General features: G+C 40.5%; 1 protein-coding gene across 1 annotated transcript in view; it reads left to right on the top strand.

Annotated features, from left to right (window-relative positions):
* MUC6 (mucin 6, oligomeric mucus/gel-forming) overlaps positions 1-19,582 on the top strand; it is a 50,284-nt gene that overhangs the window by 23,057 nt on the left and 7,645 nt on the right. Inside the window, exons 10-28 of the mRNA XM_043548499.1 lie at positions 486-624; positions 2,561-2,665; positions 3,504-3,576; positions 4,568-4,705; positions 5,744-5,905; positions 6,337-6,431; positions 6,946-7,078; positions 7,823-8,072; positions 8,673-8,725; positions 8,831-8,940; positions 9,986-10,137; positions 11,084-11,225; positions 11,952-12,062; positions 13,722-13,907; positions 14,489-14,728; positions 15,375-15,531; positions 16,395-16,541; positions 17,842-17,904; positions 18,857-18,904. Coding sequence (XP_043404434.1) covers positions 486-624; positions 2,561-2,665; positions 3,504-3,576; positions 4,568-4,705; positions 5,744-5,905; positions 6,337-6,431; positions 6,946-7,078; positions 7,823-8,072; positions 8,673-8,725; positions 8,831-8,940; positions 9,986-10,137; positions 11,084-11,225; positions 11,952-12,062; positions 13,722-13,907; positions 14,489-14,728; positions 15,375-15,531; positions 16,395-16,541; positions 17,842-17,904; positions 18,857-18,904 — 2,504 coding nt within the window. The remainder of the gene's footprint in view (positions 1-485; positions 625-2,560; positions 2,666-3,503; positions 3,577-4,567; positions 4,706-5,743; positions 5,906-6,336; positions 6,432-6,945; positions 7,079-7,822; positions 8,073-8,672; positions 8,726-8,830; positions 8,941-9,985; positions 10,138-11,083; positions 11,226-11,951; positions 12,063-13,721; positions 13,908-14,488; positions 14,729-15,374; positions 15,532-16,394; positions 16,542-17,841; positions 17,905-18,856; positions 18,905-19,582) is intronic.

The raw sequence follows: 19,582 nt of genomic DNA, 5'->3' as shown, positions 1-19,582 counted from the left end.
CCAGTCTTGTGTGAGGTAGACTCCCCATCACACAAGGGTCTCATCAGCTACAGATTGAGATAAATTTTGTCTACTAATATATTTAGCAAATGATAATGCAAAACACAAAAAATTCACAGAGGGAAAGAAATATATACATATTAATATATTTCCTTACTAAGAAGTTATTGAACATTTAGAGCCAAAAAAAAAAAGAATTCAGGAGATAATGGAAATGAAAGTTTAGAACATGTAAGGTACTATATCATGTTGGCTACTCATTGTGGCATACATCAACCACTATCCAAGATGATCAGTTCAGTCATCTTCAAATTTCCACAGTGGAAGAGCCTGAGGCTGTCAACTTCAAGGTATTGCTACACAGAGATATGACCACAGACATGCTGTTGTAAGGCAACCAAAAAAACAACAAAAACCCCAGATCGTGGGACCAAATCCTGCTAGACTGGTAATAGTCATTTAACGCGCATTCTTGTTTTCCCCAGTAAATGTACAATGGGTCAGTGGAACTGCAATGAACTACCCTGCCCAGGAAGATGTTCCCTGGAGGGAGGCTCCTTTGTCACCACATTTGATTCCAGGTCATACCGGTTCCATGGAGTCTGCACATATATCCTCATGAAGGTAAGCTGCAGAGATCATGAACTACACAAGATTAACAGAAGGGAAGTGTCGTAATTACTATCTATCTTTATTCCCGCCCCCGAACCCCCATATAAACTAAAATCTTCCAATGACCTCCATTTATCCCACATATCATACGTGATGCCAAGTAGCAATTTGGTGTTGAAAAAGCTGGCAAGTGTTTTGCATTGGTGCATAATGTAATGTCAGAAAACTCCTAGAATCAGGAAATGATACTATGCAATTGGCTTTGGGATAATTAGTTAACTTTATAACACACTGTAATCATTATAAGGATGGTATTTTTGGTTTCTGTTTGTTCCAAGGTGATAAATAAGCTGATGGCATCCTCTACCGGTCTGACGCTAGGGCAGTCCTGTAAGTAAATACCTTGTACCTGTGGCAATTGCTAGTAAATCTTATGATGGATTCTGAATGACAAAGTTTCTATTTTGTAATTATGTTTACTTGCAAGTTGGAGCCATTGACTATAAACTGTTGAGACATGTTATCAATTAACTACAATAAAGATTTCATTTTACATCTATATAATCTGACCCTTTGGACCTGGAAGTGACGTTGGAAGTAAATTTAACAAAGAACCTCTGTGTGATCTATCTGGCACAACAATCCCTGACAGCTTCAACCATCTTGGTTGTCCCAGATAGATCACACAGAGGTTCTTTGTTAAATTTACTTCCAACGTCACTTCCAGGTCCAGAGGGTCAGATTATATAGATGTAAAATGAAATCTTTATTGTAGTTATTTGATAACATGTCTCAACAGTTTATACTCAATGGCTCCAACTTGCAAGTAAATATAATTACAAAATGGAAACTTTGTCATTCAGAATCCATCGTAAAGTTTACCAGCAAATGCCACAGGTAAAAAGTATTTACTTACAGGACTGCCCTAGCCTCAGACAGGTAGAGGATGCCATCAGCTTATTCATCACCTTGGAACAAACAGAAACCTGAAATGAAATTTCCCCTGGAACAGACATTGAGTATCTGCCCTAGAAAGGGCTGCCACTTGTTAGAGTTAAAAATACTATTCATAGTTTAGCTGAAGTCTTGCTGAGAAGGGGAGATTTTGTTAAAGGAGCAGAAATACGCAGCAATTGGCCACCAAGGATTCAAACAGCTTAAATTGTCTCTGGCATTTGTATCACCAGTAAATTCGCTTAGTAACTAGTAAAGGGCACAAACGGCAAAATTCAAAAACCCAAAATCCAAGGATCACCAAAATAGGTTTCCTTGATGCAAATGCTGATAAGAAGGTATTGGCTGTGAACAGGTACACAGGAAACCCATTTTTTTTGCATTTCACCCCCTACATTACTATGGCCATCATTCAAAAATCAACATTTGCTAACAGGGACATCCTAGTATCTGAGACACCATAATATTTCCCCTATACATAGAATAGGATAAAACTGCAGTATCTAAGATATTACTTGCTGGTAACAGTTGAAAAATGTTGACTCTTTAATGCAGTTATTTTAAATATTCATGCCTAAGTGTCAGTTTTTTAGCATTTAAGTAGCATGTTGACATCCTTCATTAAAGGAACTTACACTTGAAAACGGAGCCTGCCATATTCTCTTTTAAAGAGAGGTTGGAGAGACCAGGCTGTCCACAGTGTTAGTTTACTTTGAGAAATGTGCTGTGCTACAAGAAGGGTTACTCGGTAGCAATAAAATGTTAAAGATATATTGGAAATGCACAACAGAATACCTTCTTCCTCCATGGCTTCAAGTTCACTTACACTTTGTGAGAATGAGAAGGGTTACAAGGAACCTTATATGGACGCCACCAAAAAGTGCAATGTCGGGGTAAAACAGCAAGAACAATACAAGATTCTGTGGTGATAAATGGATTTGGGGTATAGCTTATTTTTTCCTGAACATAACCATGCTTTTTTGTTTTCCTTCAGAGTCCCAGCCTTCCATACAATGGAACCCTGATGGCTGTGTATGATAAGTCTGGTTACTCTCATTCTGAAACATCATTGACTGCTATAATTTACCTTTCTGCAAAGGTAAGAGTGCAGTACACAAGTCCTGTGCAACATTCCAGTAGCCAGTCTATCAGAGTTAATATTCAGAGGCATTGCAGGTGTCATCATATGAAAATCTGGGGAAAGGGGGAAAATAGTTGCTTCAGATGGAAGTGTATTCCATAATGGAAAGGTAACAACTTCAGAGAGATGTGTGATGTCACATCAGTTCAGCAAGTTAGGGGTGCTGAACATAGAGTGACCAGTTTTACAAAGTGAAAAATCAAAACAGGGTGGCAGGATGTCTGCTAGGAAAAGAATTAATGAATCTTTTCTCACTGAATATCATGATGACAGTAATAGTTGATTAAAATAAAGATAATAGAAATACCAACTCTCTCCCACTCTGTGGGTACACTGGATTGCCTGCAGGTCTCAGGTAGTAAGAGGCACTTCAGCCCAGCTATGCAGTAATGACTCAATTAATGTCCAGATTGAGACATTTTTTAATCATGAAGATTAATTGAGAAAAGAAGCCTGATAACAGTCGTAAAATAGGTTAAGGGCTGTTACAAAGAGGATTCTGATCTATTGTTCTCCATGTCCATAGAGGGTAGGACAAGCGGTCATCATCTTAATCTGCAGTAAGGGAGATTAAGGTTAGGTATTAGGAGAAACTTTAACTACAAGGATAGTTAAGTACTGGCAGAGTTTACCAAGGGAGGTTATGAAATCCCTGTTGCTGGAGATTTTTAAGAGTGGGTTGGACAAAACCTGTCAGGGATACCTAGGTATCCTTAATCCTACCTCCATGTGAAGGGATGGACTAAATGACCCTACATTTCTATGATTCTATGTCTCTGTGCCCTCTTCTTCACAGGACAAAATTGTGATTTCTCAAAATGAACTTCTCACTGATGATGATGAACTCAAGTGGCTACCTTATAGATCAGGTAAAGAACAAGGGAGAACATGGAAAGTACTAGATTGGATTAGACCGGGGTGGGCAAACTTTTTGGCCCGAGGGCCATATCGGGGTTGCAAAACTGTATGGAGGGCCAGGTATGGAAGGCTGTGCCTCCACAAACAGCCTGGCCCCTGCCCCCTATCTGCCCCCTCCCACTTCCTGCCCCCTGACTGCCCCCCTCAGAACTCCCAACCCGTCCAACCCGCCCCACTCCTTGTCCCCTAACCACCTCCCTGCAGACCCCACCCCCTATCCAACCCCTGCCGCTCCCTGTCCCCTGACTGCCCCGACTGCTATCCACACCCCCACCCCTAACCGCCCCCCGGGACCCCACTCCCTATCCAACCCCCCTGCTCCCTGTCCTCTGACTGCCCCGACCGCTATCCACATCCCACCCCCTGACAGGCCCCCCGGGACTCCCACACCTATCCAACCCCCCCTGTTCCCAGTCCCCTGACTGCCCCCCCCCCGCAGAACCTCTGCCCCCTGCTCCCTGTCCCCTGACTGCCCCCCCCAGGATCCCCTGGCCCTTATGCAACCCCCCTGCTCCCTTACCATGCCACTCAGAGTGGCAGGAGCTCACAGCCACGCTGCCGCGCTAACCAGCAGGAGTGGCGGGACAGAGCTTGGTGGTGCAGCAATCTGAGGCTGCGAGGGAGAGGAGACAGCAGGGGTGGGGCTGCGGGCTAGCCTCCCCGACCAGGAGCTCAGGGGCTGGGCAGGACAGTTCCACGGGCCAGATGTGGCTCGCAGGCCATAGTTTGCCCACCTCTGGATTAGACATTTCATTAATCTGATCCAGCATCCTTTCTCCCAAAATTGCTAATAGCAGCTGTTTCAGGAGAAGGTGAAAAATCCATAACGCAGTTACCCAAATGTGCAGTGGCACATGTGAAGGCAGCATATATGCATAAGCAGAATTTTAAAATAAATAGATAAATCCAAGTAATTATTTTAAATGATCTAATTTATTTTAGGTGACATCACCATTTTCAAACAGTCCTCCACCCACATTCAAATGTATACCACCTTTGGACTGGAGCTAATAGTTCAAACTCAGCCAGTGTTTCAGGCCTATATAAAAGTTGGACTTCTCTTCAAAGGCAGAACCCTAGGTAAGAAATCCAGTCTCCTCCACATTTCATTATGAAGGAGGGAGGTGGTGAAATTATGTCTTTTAATAGCCATTGTATAATGGATAAACTCTTCCTATGATTCTAAAAAGCTACAATGCAAAGCTATTGTGTGCTGATAAGAGCTTTTTTTCAGCAACCTTAACAAAAGCAATTGATAGAATTTGAAGTGGCACAGACTAGACGTGATATCCACCCTCTTTTGGAATAACATTGATTTCCCAACCTATCTTCTACAACTTGTGCTTTGTAAAAGGCAAGAGTGCCTGTGAAACTCTAACTTGTTCAACATGTACTTTACTACACATCAAATGAGTCAGGGCACTTATATAGCCCAACCTAATTCACTGTGCATTTTAGAAGATTGCGTGGATTATTCAAGAACCCAGTGGCTCTCTTGATCAATGGGCACCATAGGGGATACATGGATTTACTGTGCAGCAGATATAGCCAAGAATACGTATTCTGCACAACTTTTTGTTTAGAATGCTGTAAGCAGTGCCAAATAATTGCATGTGCAGAAAGACCAATTTCTCCAAGCTCTCAGGACTCAGCCAGATCAAAGTCAACTTTTACAGGAACACTCAATTCCAGTTCTTAGTGAGGGCTATTTTCCATGCCACGTTCTAACTTTCTATGCCTAATTGCTTTGATGTTAGAGCCATTCAAAAAAAGTCACAATAACTTTTTTCAGTTGGAATTGGGAGAGTATTTTCTCCCTTTCTTTTTATTTTTAAAAAGAACTGAATTATTTTTCTCCAAAAAACTTTCCATACAAATTCACCTGAAGGAAATGAACAGACTTGGTGAATTTTAACTTACTAAGTGAAACAGACAAAGTTATGAGTGATTGAAAAACAGTTTTATAACAGAAATGCTTAACCCATTTAATCTATAGTAGTCATTACCACTTCAGTTATAATTACCGATACATTTTATTATTACTATACAGCAAAGACATCATTAGTGTATAAATGTTCCTTGTTTTTCATTCGGCCCTTGTGTTCCCCATGTGATCAGGGTTGTGTGGCAATTATAATGGAGACACTACAGACGACTTCATGACCAGCATGGATATTATTGAAGGAACAGCAGGCCTGTTCGTGGACTCCTGGAGATCAGGGAACTGCCACCCTGCTGCAGAGAGGGACACAGATCCTTGCTCTATGAGTCAATTGAACAGTAAGTCGAATGCCCTGACCTATCAGATCACCCCAATTGGCTTCCTCTTTCAGAATGATTACCATAAGCTCATCCACAAGGGAACAAAGGGTCTAAGAGAGAAGAAGAGGACTGTACATCACTGATTCCTTCATCTATAGGAAGATGTAGATTTCTAGAATATTCTTGTATAAGCCAATCTATGATGAGATCTCTCTCTAAAGATCTGACTATGGGTGTGAAGTAGCCTTGATAAGTTGGAGGAGTTCCTATTGATACTCCAACTGATATCCTGAAGTCCTTTGAGATCTTAGTCTCTGACTTTCCAATTCTGTGACTGAAAACCAGTATTACCTTCTCAATGAATTAAATAAGACAGACACAGCCACCTCCTTATCTCTTATTCTTGACATCTCTATTGCTTAATGTCCATGACTGTTTCTCTCATTTAGAAATGTCTGCCGAGACCCATTGCTCCATTCTTACGAAGAAGGGCACGGTGTTTGAGAAATGCCATTCTGTGGTGAATCCTGCTCCTTTTTACAAGGTAGGAGCTTCTGCTAAGGTCTTCAGATGAGGCAGTGAGAAGCACTACATTGTGTCAGAGCACAAGAGGGGCTTAGGACCAAGAATCATTCAAAAACACCTCTCTCCTAGCCAGACAAGGTCTGGTATGATCACAGACTGCTATCCCCCCAGTCACTAGGAAGGAGAAGATAGGTTTTTTTCTCACACAGCTAATTGACTGAGTATTTTCCAAGAAACTTCCCCAAATGAACATCATCAAGGTTACTTAACCTTTTTGAGCATAGTTTTCCTATCTATAAAATAAAGATAATGATACCTACACTCAGCTTTGTGGAGCATTTTGAAATCTAAGGATGAAAAGCACTGTATAAGTGCTAAGTATATTTTACTTACATCAGCCACTCAGACAGATATTTTCATTTTCAATTGTTACGTGTAATCTATAAAATGCATTATTTTCCATGATTTATTTCTGAGCGTAATGATGACTTCCAAACATCTGACCTAACAGAATACTCTGTGTTTGTTTTCAGAGATGCATCTACCAAGCCTGTAACTATGAGGAGACCTTTCCTTATATTTGTTCTGCCATGGGATCTTATGCAAGAGTGTGTGCTTCAATGGGGCTGATCCTTGAAAACTGGAGGGACACTGTAGACAACTGCAGTAAGTGACCCAAACTAGCTCTTAAAAGTTTGTAATCAGATCCATATATGTATATCATCGCTGCTACCTAGAAAACTCAGAAAAACATACTTCCATTTGGAAAATTCCAGTGTTTGATATGGAACAAAACTGGGCTTTGCTGTCCTCTCCTGGGTTAAGACCAGTTCCACTTCTAAAATTCTCTCTAAGCTGCTGAAATATCATTAAATATCATGGAGTAGTTTGGGGCACAAAAAAATCACTTTTGTGGGTAATTCTACAGAATTCGCATTTTAGGAATGGTATGATTTCATAAGGAATGTAAATGCGAAATACCCAAAAAAGCAGGATGTTCTCTGAGCTTTATCACCGACTCCCATCAAAGAAGCACAAGGATGGCTAAAGCTCCTCATGAAACTATGAGTGCTTCGACACACCCAGCCCCATAGTCATCATCCTTTGGTATCGCCCGGAGGATCAGTCGATTTTCCATCTGGGGGAAACCCTGCAGATCCTGAGGTTTTTACAAGGATGGCCTGCAGAGCCTACTCTACTCCCAGAGACCCTCCTGCTCCTCGCAGCAAAGCTCAATAACAAGCCATGCTTTGATTGGCTGTACATTCCGAGAGAGGGAAGCAAGAGAAAGCAGTTAACACTGAAACTGTTGGCATGATATAATTCAGCACCGTCCCCTGGCTCCAGCACCCCTTTGAGGGGAGATCAGGGAAATGAAGTGTAACTCCCACTCTTGTCTTTATTTTACAGCCATTTCCTGTACTGGCAATCAGACATTCAGCTACCACACTGAAGCCTGTGATAGAACATGCCTGTCACTTTCCGACCAAACCCTGGAATGTTATCCTACTGACATCCCTATTGATGGCTGCAACTGTCCTAAAGGTACTTACTTGAACCACAGAAGTGAATGTGTGCGTAAATCCATGTGTCACTGCTACCTGGAAGATAAGAGGTTCATCCTGCCTGACCAGTCAACTATAATTGGTGGCATTACCTGGTAAGTTTGTGAGTTAAAAGAAATGAACATTCTGCAAAGGGAGGGCATTTGTTCATGTGTTTGGTTTTGTTGAACTGCAGAGATTTTTTTTTACAATAGGCCTGTTGCTCCCCCCCCCCTTTTTTTTTTTTTTGCTTCTTTATAAAAGAAGGGGGGGTCCAAAAGTTTTTTTTTTAATTATTTCGTTCTCTTTTACCCTGGAAATATTAGGCACATAAAATCTAGCCTTCCCTGGAAATGTTGGAGAAGCACTAAAAGGTATAACAATTATGCTGCTAGGTGCTCTGCCAACACATAAATATGATCCCTGCCTCAAATTGCATACAGCACTGACATTGCTGGTTATATTGTTGCAGTCCAAAGAGTAAGCAGAGGCATGTTGACTTGTATTCCATTTTGAAGGAACTGGGAGGTGCAAGAGGCATAGCTGGAATGTTTGCCTCTTGGAAAAGGATGAAGTCATTTGACAAAAAGCCTGAACATTGTTTTCTTAGGAGGGTATCACATTCAAAGAGGAAAAATTAAAACCATAAAACAGCTTGAGCTTTAATTGTCCCATTTAGTAAGGGATGTACACTGAAATACTCTTTTCTTTTCTAGCTATTGTATTAATGGAAACCTGAGTTGCACTGGCAAACCTCAGGACCCTGCAGGTATGCGTTTGGCTACAGTTTACTTTCACCTTCAGAGGCATTATTTTCCCCATGTTGCAGAATTATCCTTTCATAACTTTCTGTTTCTCTCTTTTTTCCCACTAGAAAACTGCAAGCCTCCTAAAAAATATGTGTCATGTTCACAGAATTCAGAGAACAAATATGGAGCCTCCTGTTCCCCTACCTGTCAGATGCTGGCGACTGGAATTGAATGTGTGAGTTCCACATCTTTATGATCATATCTCGGTGATGGAAACACACTGTGAGAGGAAGGGTGGAGCAGTGGTTGCCTGGAACTTGGGAAGACCCACATTCAATTCCTTGCTCTGTCAAAAGGCTTCCTATGCAGCCTTGGGCAAGCCCCTTGTGCCAGATTTTTAAAGATATTTAGATGCCTAGTGGAATTTTCAAAAGCATCTAGGAGCCTAACACCCATTAAGATCAATTAGTTTTGAAAAATCACCCAAGGCACCTAAATACCTTAAAAAACTGGCCCTTAATCTCTGTTTCTTAGTTCCTCATCTGTAAAATGGGACAATAGTACTTGCCTAAGTCACAGAAGTGTTGTTAGGATAAATATGTTTCAGATATGTATTCTGATACCACTGTGATTGAGGCCATATAAGAATTAATAAATAACAGTGAGACAGTGAATCTTCATGAAAATTGCAGTACTTACTTAATAAACTGCCCTGTATATTTCCATGCCAAACAATAAAACATTATATATCAAGAAATACATCATTTTTTTAAAAATGTCAAGTTCACCAAATGTTGACTGATTACAGGAAAAGAGTTACAAATCACAGTATATATCGACATATATACATAACGATATATATATTTCATAATGTAATAAAAGTTTCTTAGTAAATAAAGAAACAGAGCAATTAGCAGAATTATAATGTAAGAGACTTCTGAGCTGGAAAGAAACATACATTATTCTTCATTTATCGGAGCAGCTGGTACCCATGAAATACAACTTTTTTCAAGAAGTCCCCAGAAAGCTTATGCATCAGACACTAGCTATATTTTACAACTGCAGTAAAATTAGTATAACAGGGCATTAACTTGCACAAGTAAAAGTGATTTAAGTAATAGCGTAGGCTGACACTTGGCACCAAATAAATAATGCAAAGCAAAACTGAAAGGAGGCTATAGGTCAATAAAAACAAACTGTTTCAATCCATTCTCCTTACATTCCTTTCCTTCATGCATCATTTTTTATGACTGATGTTGCAATTTCTTGATCTTTCCCAGGTACCCACTAGGTGTGAATCAGGCTGTGTCTGCACTGATGGGCTATATGAGAATCTAGATGGAATGTGTGTACCACCTGATGAGTGTCCCTGTGAATATGGTGGCATCTCTTATAAAAAAGGGGAAGAAATCCACACCGAATGTAAAACCTGGTAAGAATCTACAAGTTTTCTCTTTGCTAGTTATTTATTTATCTAGACTGTACAAGCATACAGTGCAACAGCATGGTTGCAAGGAGAAGAAGAATAGGTAGCAGTTGAGGGTCAGCGCTAAAGGAATTCTGCCATAGTGATAAAGCGTAGAAGTGATAAAACCGTGGATAATTGGGACAATGTCTATATCTAAGAGAAAAGGTCATGGTCTGCTGGTCAGCCACAAAAAGGATGAGGCTATAATGACAAGTGCTGCTATCTGCACATCCAGAAGCAGCGGGGGTCCAATAGCACCCTCGAACTATAAGCCATACTAGAAATGTATATCAATTCCACCACAATTGAAGGTGCAAGCACAATCCTCCTCCCTTTTTCTAGATAGATCAACTGACCCATCAATATTACTTTTCTAGCTACATTCTCAATCAGCAGTTGCTACCATTTCCAGTTCCACACCCATAGGTGCTGGAACTAGGGGTGTAGGGAGGTGCTGCAGCACCCCCTGACTTGAAGTGGTTTCCATTATATATAGGGTTTACAATTTGGTTCACTGGCTCTCAGCACCCCCATTATAAAAATTGTTCCAGTACCCCTGTCCACACCTTCTCATTAAAATAACCGAAAGGACATCAACATCTGCTTTAGTGACAAGAAGAGCTGTTTACTCAAAGCAATGTAACCTGTAATACCTCATGTTTTCTTTTTTAAAGTAAATTAAATGGAAAAATATACTTAAAATTTCATCTTTAGCATGCATTAATTTTCACAAAAGTCAGGAAATTTGAAGTTATAGTTCCCCTATTAATCATAATTTGACAGCATTACATATATAAACTAAGTCAATGAAGTTAATACAGAATATACAAAATGGGTGTATGTAGAGGAGATGAGTTAAAGCTGCATGCCCTTGAAATCTTCCTAACAAGAATTTTCTTCTTACCACTAGCACCTGTACAAGAGGCAAATGGAAATGTGTTCAGAAATCTAGATGCTCCTCAACATGTACCCTCTACGGAGAAGGACATGTCACCACTTTTGATGGACAGCGCTTTGTGTTTGATGGCAACTGCGAATACATACTAGCTACGGTAACATCAGTGCTAGTGCTTCTTAAGGCAGTGTTCTCATTGCCAAGAAATGGCTTGATTTATGAACTCTGACATATTTAGGGCTCATTTCAAGACCTCAACTCAAAACCCTTTATACACACACACACACACACACACAAGCCCCTCCCAAAAAAAAACAACCCACCACCAACCAAACCAACCAAATATAATCCCAACATTTTATATGAAATTACAAAAGACACTAAGAAGATTTCCTAACATACTTGAGTGCCGGTGGATGATCTACCCACATAGCCATATTGCACCAGCTAGACAGTGTTTTCTAGTGAAGTGATGTAATTCTTACAACCAAATCAGCAGTCTGATCACTGGAACTTCTAAGAGTAACACGATGGAAGGGTGCAGTACCCTACTGACTCCCTCCTTTCCCCCCTGCAAAAATGTGGTTTCTGAGATGGGTAACATGCCCAAGCTGCCACAAGCCATTGAATACCCCAGAAGCTGAGGGATGCAAGTATACAAATTCCACTGAAATGATTTCACTGATATCTGATAACTGGATTTGAAACTAGTCAGAGATGGAATTATAGCATGCTACAAAGTGAATGGGGACATTGTGTGAGGTTGGCCTGTTTTGCTGAGAGGCAAACTCCCTGAAGTGATAGTTCAGCACATTGATTCTTCCTGTTCACCCTGCTACTTTGAACTCTCAAATGGTTACGTAATTCTGTTTCTCTCCTTTAGGATGGTTGCGGTATGAACAGCTCTCACTCCACCTTTAAAATTGTGACCGAGAATGTCATCTGTGGGAAATCAGGGGTCACCTGCTCCAGGTCCATCAAGATCCACCTTGGGGTAAGATCACGCTGCTGTTATCCATCCAGGTCGGCCCTCATATCAGTGTAGGAGTCTACAGTCAAGTCTTATAGGGCAGTCTACTTGGCGACCTAGAGCTTTGGAGCAGGGTGTAACACATCGTCTCAGTTTGAAATCCCTATCTCAGTCTTTCGCTCCCTGAAGTTGTGGCCTGTCTAAAAGCCATGAGAGTAAAGCCTTGGATATTACCCTCATACTGGAGAATCCTGCCATGGAAGAGTATCAACCATGTTGCCTGAGCCACACGCTGAAGCCAAGAAGGCAGTTGTGTGAAATTAAAGAAGACTCATCATGGTCAGGATATGAATCCTAAAAAATCCCTCTAATCCAGCTAGTGGGCTTTGGCTCCAAATGCCTCTAGTTCCTCTACTAGCTCACTGTTGGTGCAGACATTAACTAGAAAAAGTGATTATTCTTATTTTCTCTGTAACCTAAGAACTTCCATCCTCCCTTGTAAGTTTGTGGTTCTTAGTCCTGAGGGAACCAAAAGTGCATCAATATCAGATTATCTCAGAGTCATGCTTCAATAGCAAACCAAATGTGGACCACAGACTGTTGAAGTTTTGACCAGGGAACTATCATTAATACAGTACACACTTGCCACCTGGTTAATTAGCAATAGCAAAGGCAAAAAGCCAATGCTTTACTGAAGAAGCTAGTAGCTTCTTTTGCACATAACTCCTAAATACTTCTCCAGAGGAACACTATTATTGGTCCAAAAGCAACTGTTATTGTGCACCAGGAAAGATGTAAAAGTACAAGCGTGCATGAAAGGTAAAACTGATCAACTGAATATTAGTTACCATCTCTCTATGTAACTTTGTATCTACTCATTTTAAATCATGGAAATAAAACTCTGTGCTTCAGCCTGCTGCACACAGATAAAATAAGTGTGATGGCTGTGTTATATACAACAAAACAATCCATTACGAAGTGCTGTTGCACCCTACACTCACCATGAAACATGGTGGGTTTGTTTCATGTTCATCAAAACTTGCATATTCATAGAACAAATCCAGGAAGCCAGGGGCAGGCTAGGTTTTACCTTTGCGTGGGATTGTTGCAGATGGAAGAAGAGAATAATGTTTTGGCATCATGCACTGCTTTGCTTTCTTACATAAGCATAACATAGGCTACATCTACACCTCAAGAAATTATGTTGAGAGACACTCTGGGCACGTCTACACTTAAAACATTGCATTGGCACAGCTGCACTAATGCAGCTGCACTGCTATGGTGCTTTAATTAAGATGCTCTACACCCAGGAGAGAGCTTTCCCATCAGCGCAGATAATCCACCTCCCTGAGAGGCGGTAGCTCTGTCTAGGGGAGAAGCTCTCTCACTGACTTAGCGCTGTCTACATGGGGGGTTAGGTCAGTACAACTACATCGCTCAGGGTTATACTGCTATAGGTCTGTAGTGTAGACCAGACTTCAGGCAGAGATGCTCATCATCTGAGGACTGTGACTCAGCTGACAATAAATATTTCTCCAAGATCTAACCACAATCAATCAGTTCAGAAAAACAGAGAAATGACAATCTGTAGCAGCACCCTTTAGTGATTCCTGGTAATGTTATGAAGACAGAAAGGGACATACTGAGAGATATATTATAACTTACAGGCCAATTTGCTTTCAGAATATGACACTTATGCTGGCAGAGGGAACCTACTTTGTATATGGGGACAATCCTCTGACACAATTCCATGTGAAAAAGAATGCCCTTCACCTGATGTTCGATATCATTATCCCAGGAAAATACAACATGACTCTTATCTGGAACAAGCACATGAATATTTTCATCAAGATCTTCAGAGAAGCACAGGTAATTCAGAATAACTTCCTAATAAACTTTCCTTAACTTTCTTAGTTAAATACATTTACCCCCACATTCAAATCAAACTGCACATGAGATGGCAATTGTAACAACTTTCTACAGCAGCAGGGGTCTCCTAGGAAGGCCTCTCATAAATCCCATCCCTCCTGGAGCAGCAGAGATCTTCACTGGATGCTGCTTATTAGCTGCTTAACCAACTTCACAACAACATGAATCTTTGGGCTGATAGCTCATGTGTTGTCCAAATGACAACACATCCTTTCATCCTCCAGAAGGGCAGGGAAATTTGTACAGGGCATTTGAATTTATTTTGACCTCATAAAGGTGCAAATTATATCTCTGCGTGTGAACACTATTGAGGAAGAACTCCACTATTTCCTTACATTGTTCATTTAATGAGAAAGGCTGTACAAACAAAAAACTAACAGTATGTGGCACAGTATTTACAGATTGCAATCATGGATCAGAAACAGGAAGTAGTGCAGATAACAGAAAGAGAGTTCAGACAATTGGTTTTAATTAGCAAATAGGGGGCAACCTAATATTAATGCTTTCGTTTCTTCATCTAGGATCACCTCTGCGGTTTGTGTGGGAATTACAATGGGAACATGAGAGATGACTTTGAAACCCGAAGCAAATACGTGGCAGCAAATGAACTGGAGTTTGTAAATTCTTGGAAGGAAAATCCTATGTGTGGGGATGTGTTCTTTATAGTTGATCCCTGTAGCAAGAACCCTTATCGTAAAGCTTGGGCAGAGAGGAAGTGTTCCATCATCAACAGCCAGGTCTTTGCTCCATGTCACAGTAAGGTAAGCAAGTTTTTGACCTTCTTTACACATAGTCTACAGTATTCCAAAGGATGATCCCCTCACACTTCAATATGTACCTTCCTCCTCCCCAGGATGCATTAATGCCACATGCATGAAATGTATTCTTGCACCTGCTTCACTTTAATATTTTGTACCTCCTGTTTGTAAATGGTCTTCAAGAAGTGAGCTCAAGTGAGAAATGTGAACAGTGTTCATGTGTGTCCGTGCAGGGTATGAAACTGCTGAACATAGGTGCCTCTATTTGAGCTGATGTGTTTTGCTGCCTAATCACATGGAAACTATGTAGCTGTTGAAGTACACATATGGATCTAGAGATATCCTTCAAAATGTCATAATTTTCTATTGATATTTTGCAGTGCCTAAGTGCCTAAAGATAACAGTTTGAATTGGAATTGTGTTATTGCTGTGCTTATTTTACTTTTATTTACTTATTTTACACAACAACGACAGGAATAATTCATACTCTCACTTAGCAGAGCAGATTGTGTTCTGAAAGTTCTCCCTTTACCCTGAGCTAACATCTGTAGTTTAGCCCAGCTAGAAACAGGAAAGAAACTTTATTGACCAATGCACAGGTACAAGAGAGTCCTGGTTAACTAATGTATTCCTTCTCTCTCAACCCAAGGTATACCGCATGCCTTACTATGATGCCTGTGTCCGAGACTCCTGTGGGTGTGACACTGGAGGAGACTGTGAATGCATGTGTGATGCCATTGCAGTGTATGCCAAGGCATGCTTAGATGTAGGTGTCTGCATTGACTGGAGAGCCCCAGAGTTCTGTCGTAAGTTTCTTGAACACCTTTAAAAACCAACACATGATTTTTATTACAATATTTATTGTTTTCAGTTCATTCTACACTTTGACCCACGGTAAAGGAACACGTTATTATTATAGGGTTAAGGTGTATTGATGGGGCAGCATGGGGGGATTGCTTGTGCAGCCATTTCCCATGTTGTATCTGCGCTCTCGATAAATGGATGACTTCATCCTCTAGTGCTCGTAACTTTGCACATTTCGTCAGCATTAACCTCACCAGAAACGCATTACCGTGTCATGGAGAAATGAGGGAGAAAAATCTAGCAGTCACAAATAATAATCTTGCAATATAGTTTCCCTGTTGCTCCTGCAGAACTGACAGCCAACTAGCCAGTAGAGGGAACACGATATTGTAAAACAAATAAACAAACAAACAAAACCTGTTCTCATAGTTGTGATGAAATCATCTTTGTGCGGATTGCAAGGAAATAATAGAGAAAGCTATGTTGGCTGGGGCTCCATAAAGCAGGGAAAAATGATCAATGGTTGCTATATAGAAGAAATGTTATGCACAGGCTTCACAGAGTATTATAAACAAACCTTTAAAGCTACAGTTCTTGCTAGCTTCCATTTAACACATCAATATATTATACATGACAAATATCTAAATGCCTGTGTCTGCCCCTTTTCTTATGAAAGGAGGAAATTAACTCACACCTCACTGGAACACAGATTCAAATCAGTTCACCCACAGCGGAGGATGGAGGGCTCACATCGAGTCACCAAGTACTGCTGAGTCGCTTTCTTCTTCCTATTCTGAATCCTTTGAGGAATTACATTCCATAAATTGAAAAATTCAACCTTTTATTCTGTTTTTGCTTTTTTCAGCTGTCTATTGTGACTACTTCAACACACACCAAAAGTCAGGCAGTGAGGGCACCTACAGCTACAATTACTGGGATGAACGAAATTGCACCTGGCATTACCGACCTTGTAATTGCCCGCAACAAAACTACAAATATGTCAACATTGAAGGTAATGATTTCACAGTTTCTGGGTTAGCTGCACTTTTGACCACCCTCCCACCCTAGGTCTTCCTCGAGGACACCCACTTATGGTTTCAAGCTCCTAGCCATCACGCTTCTCAGGCAGAGATCCATGCCTCTCTCCCTCCAGACTGGGGGTTTAGGCTTGCAGTCCCTCTCCACTTCACTGTGATTTCCCCAGCAGGTTGGACCCGGGTCCAGTACCTGTGATTAACCTTTCTCCAGGGGCTACAGCAGTGTATACCAGTTACCACTAAGCTTCACAAAAACAAACACATACAAACAATAAAAGTTCCTGTATGCATGCTAAAAACTTCTCAGAGGTCACCCATCAGCCTTATAGGGTCCTAGTAAGCCAAAGTTCTTCCAACTCTTCCACAAGGGTCCTGTCCATTTGCTGAATCAGAAGAAGGCCCTGTGTTAGTTTAAACTCAGACATTTTGTACCAGAAGTCCATTCGTTGTCTGGTGGTCTCTGGAGAACCCAGTTTGAACAAGTATATGCAAGCTCACTTGGGTGTGACACCTCTCCAGAGGTGTTTACAACCTGAGTGACTCACCTTAATCACACCTCACTGGTTTTGGTTCCTGGAGGAGCTGTGGTAACCTCCCCACCTGGAGCTGCATACAATGCATGACCAATAGTGTTATATAAAAAGAAAAGGAGTACTTGTGGCACCTTAGAGACTAACCAATTTAGTCTCTAAGGTGCCACAAGTACTCCTTTTCTTTTTGCGAATACAGACTAACACGGCTGTTACTCTGAAACCAGTGTTATATAAACCATTCATTAATTTAATACAATATGGTGCCCAAAGATATTGCATGTGGTTGCAATATCCGTCACAATAACTTTATAAAGCTGAAAATAATAACACAATAGTTATTTTTACTGTATTAACCAGTGGTTAAGGCAATGATGTTTTCATTAGCATAATTTTTGGAGCAGTGGTTACAGAGTCTTACTTTGTAGTATGTTCATCTTCACCTTCTCTTACTAATATCACAATGATAAGTAATTGACATAGAATCCATAGTACACTGAGTGCTTGAATGAGCTCAGCCTGTCTTGAATGTGAAGCTTCTAATTCCTACCATATCAAGAGAAATTGCCTTAAGGAATTTGGAGATGCCACTGGTTAAATGACAGACACAGCTTGTGGTCAATACATGTTCATTTTCTGTTAACTTCATATTATTATATTAGTACCTACATGTTTAGGAAGAAAGGTTATAGAAAACTGCTATTATCTGAGGACTGAATAATGTACTTCTCTCCCCAATCTCCAGGCTGTTACAACTGCTCGCACAATGAATACTTTGATCACGAGGAGGGACAGTGCAAGCCTTGCAGTAAGTAGAGATTTATACAGTCACTCTCTTTCTCTGCAAAAGCTAGAAGGATTACAAATTGAATAAGCTGAATCCTTTGAAGGAGGAGTTTGTTCTTAAGAGCTATCGATTAATGATGACTGCTCATCCAAGCACTGGTAATAATTGTGTTGCTCTACTGCAAACTCGTCATCAGATGGTTAAATGAAAACAGGCAACTAAAAAACGCCAGGCTCTGAGGCATTGTAAATTCAATCGTAGTTGGAATGCTTGCGTTGCTTTTAATAGTTGTGATGAAAGGTTACCCTCATTCTAAGCTTGAGCATTTTATAAACGTCTCAGTGCTCCTAAAAATGACTGGCTTCCTGACACGTTTCCCACAGTGAGTGGAGTTCTGGCACTGGACAGAATCCAGTTCCTAGACTTTATCTAACAAGTTCCTTTTTCGAACATGCCTGCTTTTTATTACTTTTGAAATCTTTATTACTAAGTGGTGCCCCTGTATCACAGTGATGGGGAATCTTATAAAAACATAGATAGTAGATAATATTACAGATAGGCTCAAAGCTGCAAAATTTGGATCTGCATCCAGATGTTGGATCCAGGGTAATTTCCATGTTATACAATAACAACCTTCATTCCAGTCTCCTAGTTATTGGGGCTATACCATCTGCAGAAAATCCATATGTACATTTTCCTGAGAAATAAAGCTATCCTTAAACATGAACATAGTGACAAAGATAGCAAAAGCATGGTCATTCAAACAAAGTACTGATTTCCTCAATATTGTTTATTTCTACTGAAATAACGATTTGCAATGAAATGTATAAGAATTGAGCATTTTCAGGGATGTCTTGCTGACTGTTGCAATTCTTTCATTTTTCACTCATTCTGTAAACTCTCCCCTTTGGAATAGCTTCTTAATTTGTTTTCATTCACCTATTAAAACTTTTCTTCTATCTTTACACAACAGGACATGAGCCCATCAGGACGACCCCTGAAACCTCTACATCTTCAACAGGTTAGTTCTGTAGTCAGTGGAAATAATATGTGATATAATAGTCAGATATTATCTTCCAGATATATATATTTATTGACTTCTCATTTTCAATAGTTAGCACTTTTTTGTCCTTGTAAGATTATTTCGCTTTCCTCTGAAATGCTTAAGATGCAATAATGATATGTATCCTGGCATTACACAAAACTCTCTTGAATGTTTTGTCTTAAATTCAGAAGGAAGTTATAGCGGGATTGTGATTACTGAATGCTTCAAGATATTAGCAATGAGATATCTCTACTGGTTAAAATTCAGGACAAGCTGAGATTGACAAAAGACAATTATCACCTGACTTGGCCTACTTCTATATGAAATTAATCAGTGGTCTCAGCCCAGTTCTTAGTGGAGAGGTGTATGCATCACAATTGTGACTAATTGGTAGTCTTCAGAGACTAATGACTGATTAGGCCTGGAGATCAAACAGTCTCTCAATCTTAGAAGTGCTCATTCTACATAACAGTCAAGACATACTTGTCCAATATGTTAAAGAGATCTAAAGTTGCTGACCCTTACACTTGCGCGGAATTCCTATGATGTCACTGGAACTCAAAACAAGTGTATGTCTATGTAAAATCAAGGCCAATGGAAGGGCAGTGTGGAAAAGATTACAGTGCCAACTGTCCACACTGTAAAATTCAGAGG

This window comes from Chelonia mydas, chromosome 6 (assembly GCF_015237465.2).
Source record: "Chelonia mydas isolate rCheMyd1 chromosome 6, rCheMyd1.pri.v2, whole genome shotgun sequence".
NCBI lineage: Eukaryota > Metazoa > Chordata > Testudines > Cheloniidae > Chelonia > Chelonia mydas.
Note: the sequence above shows the minus strand (reverse complement) of the source record. Positions and strands in the feature narration are given on the sequence as shown.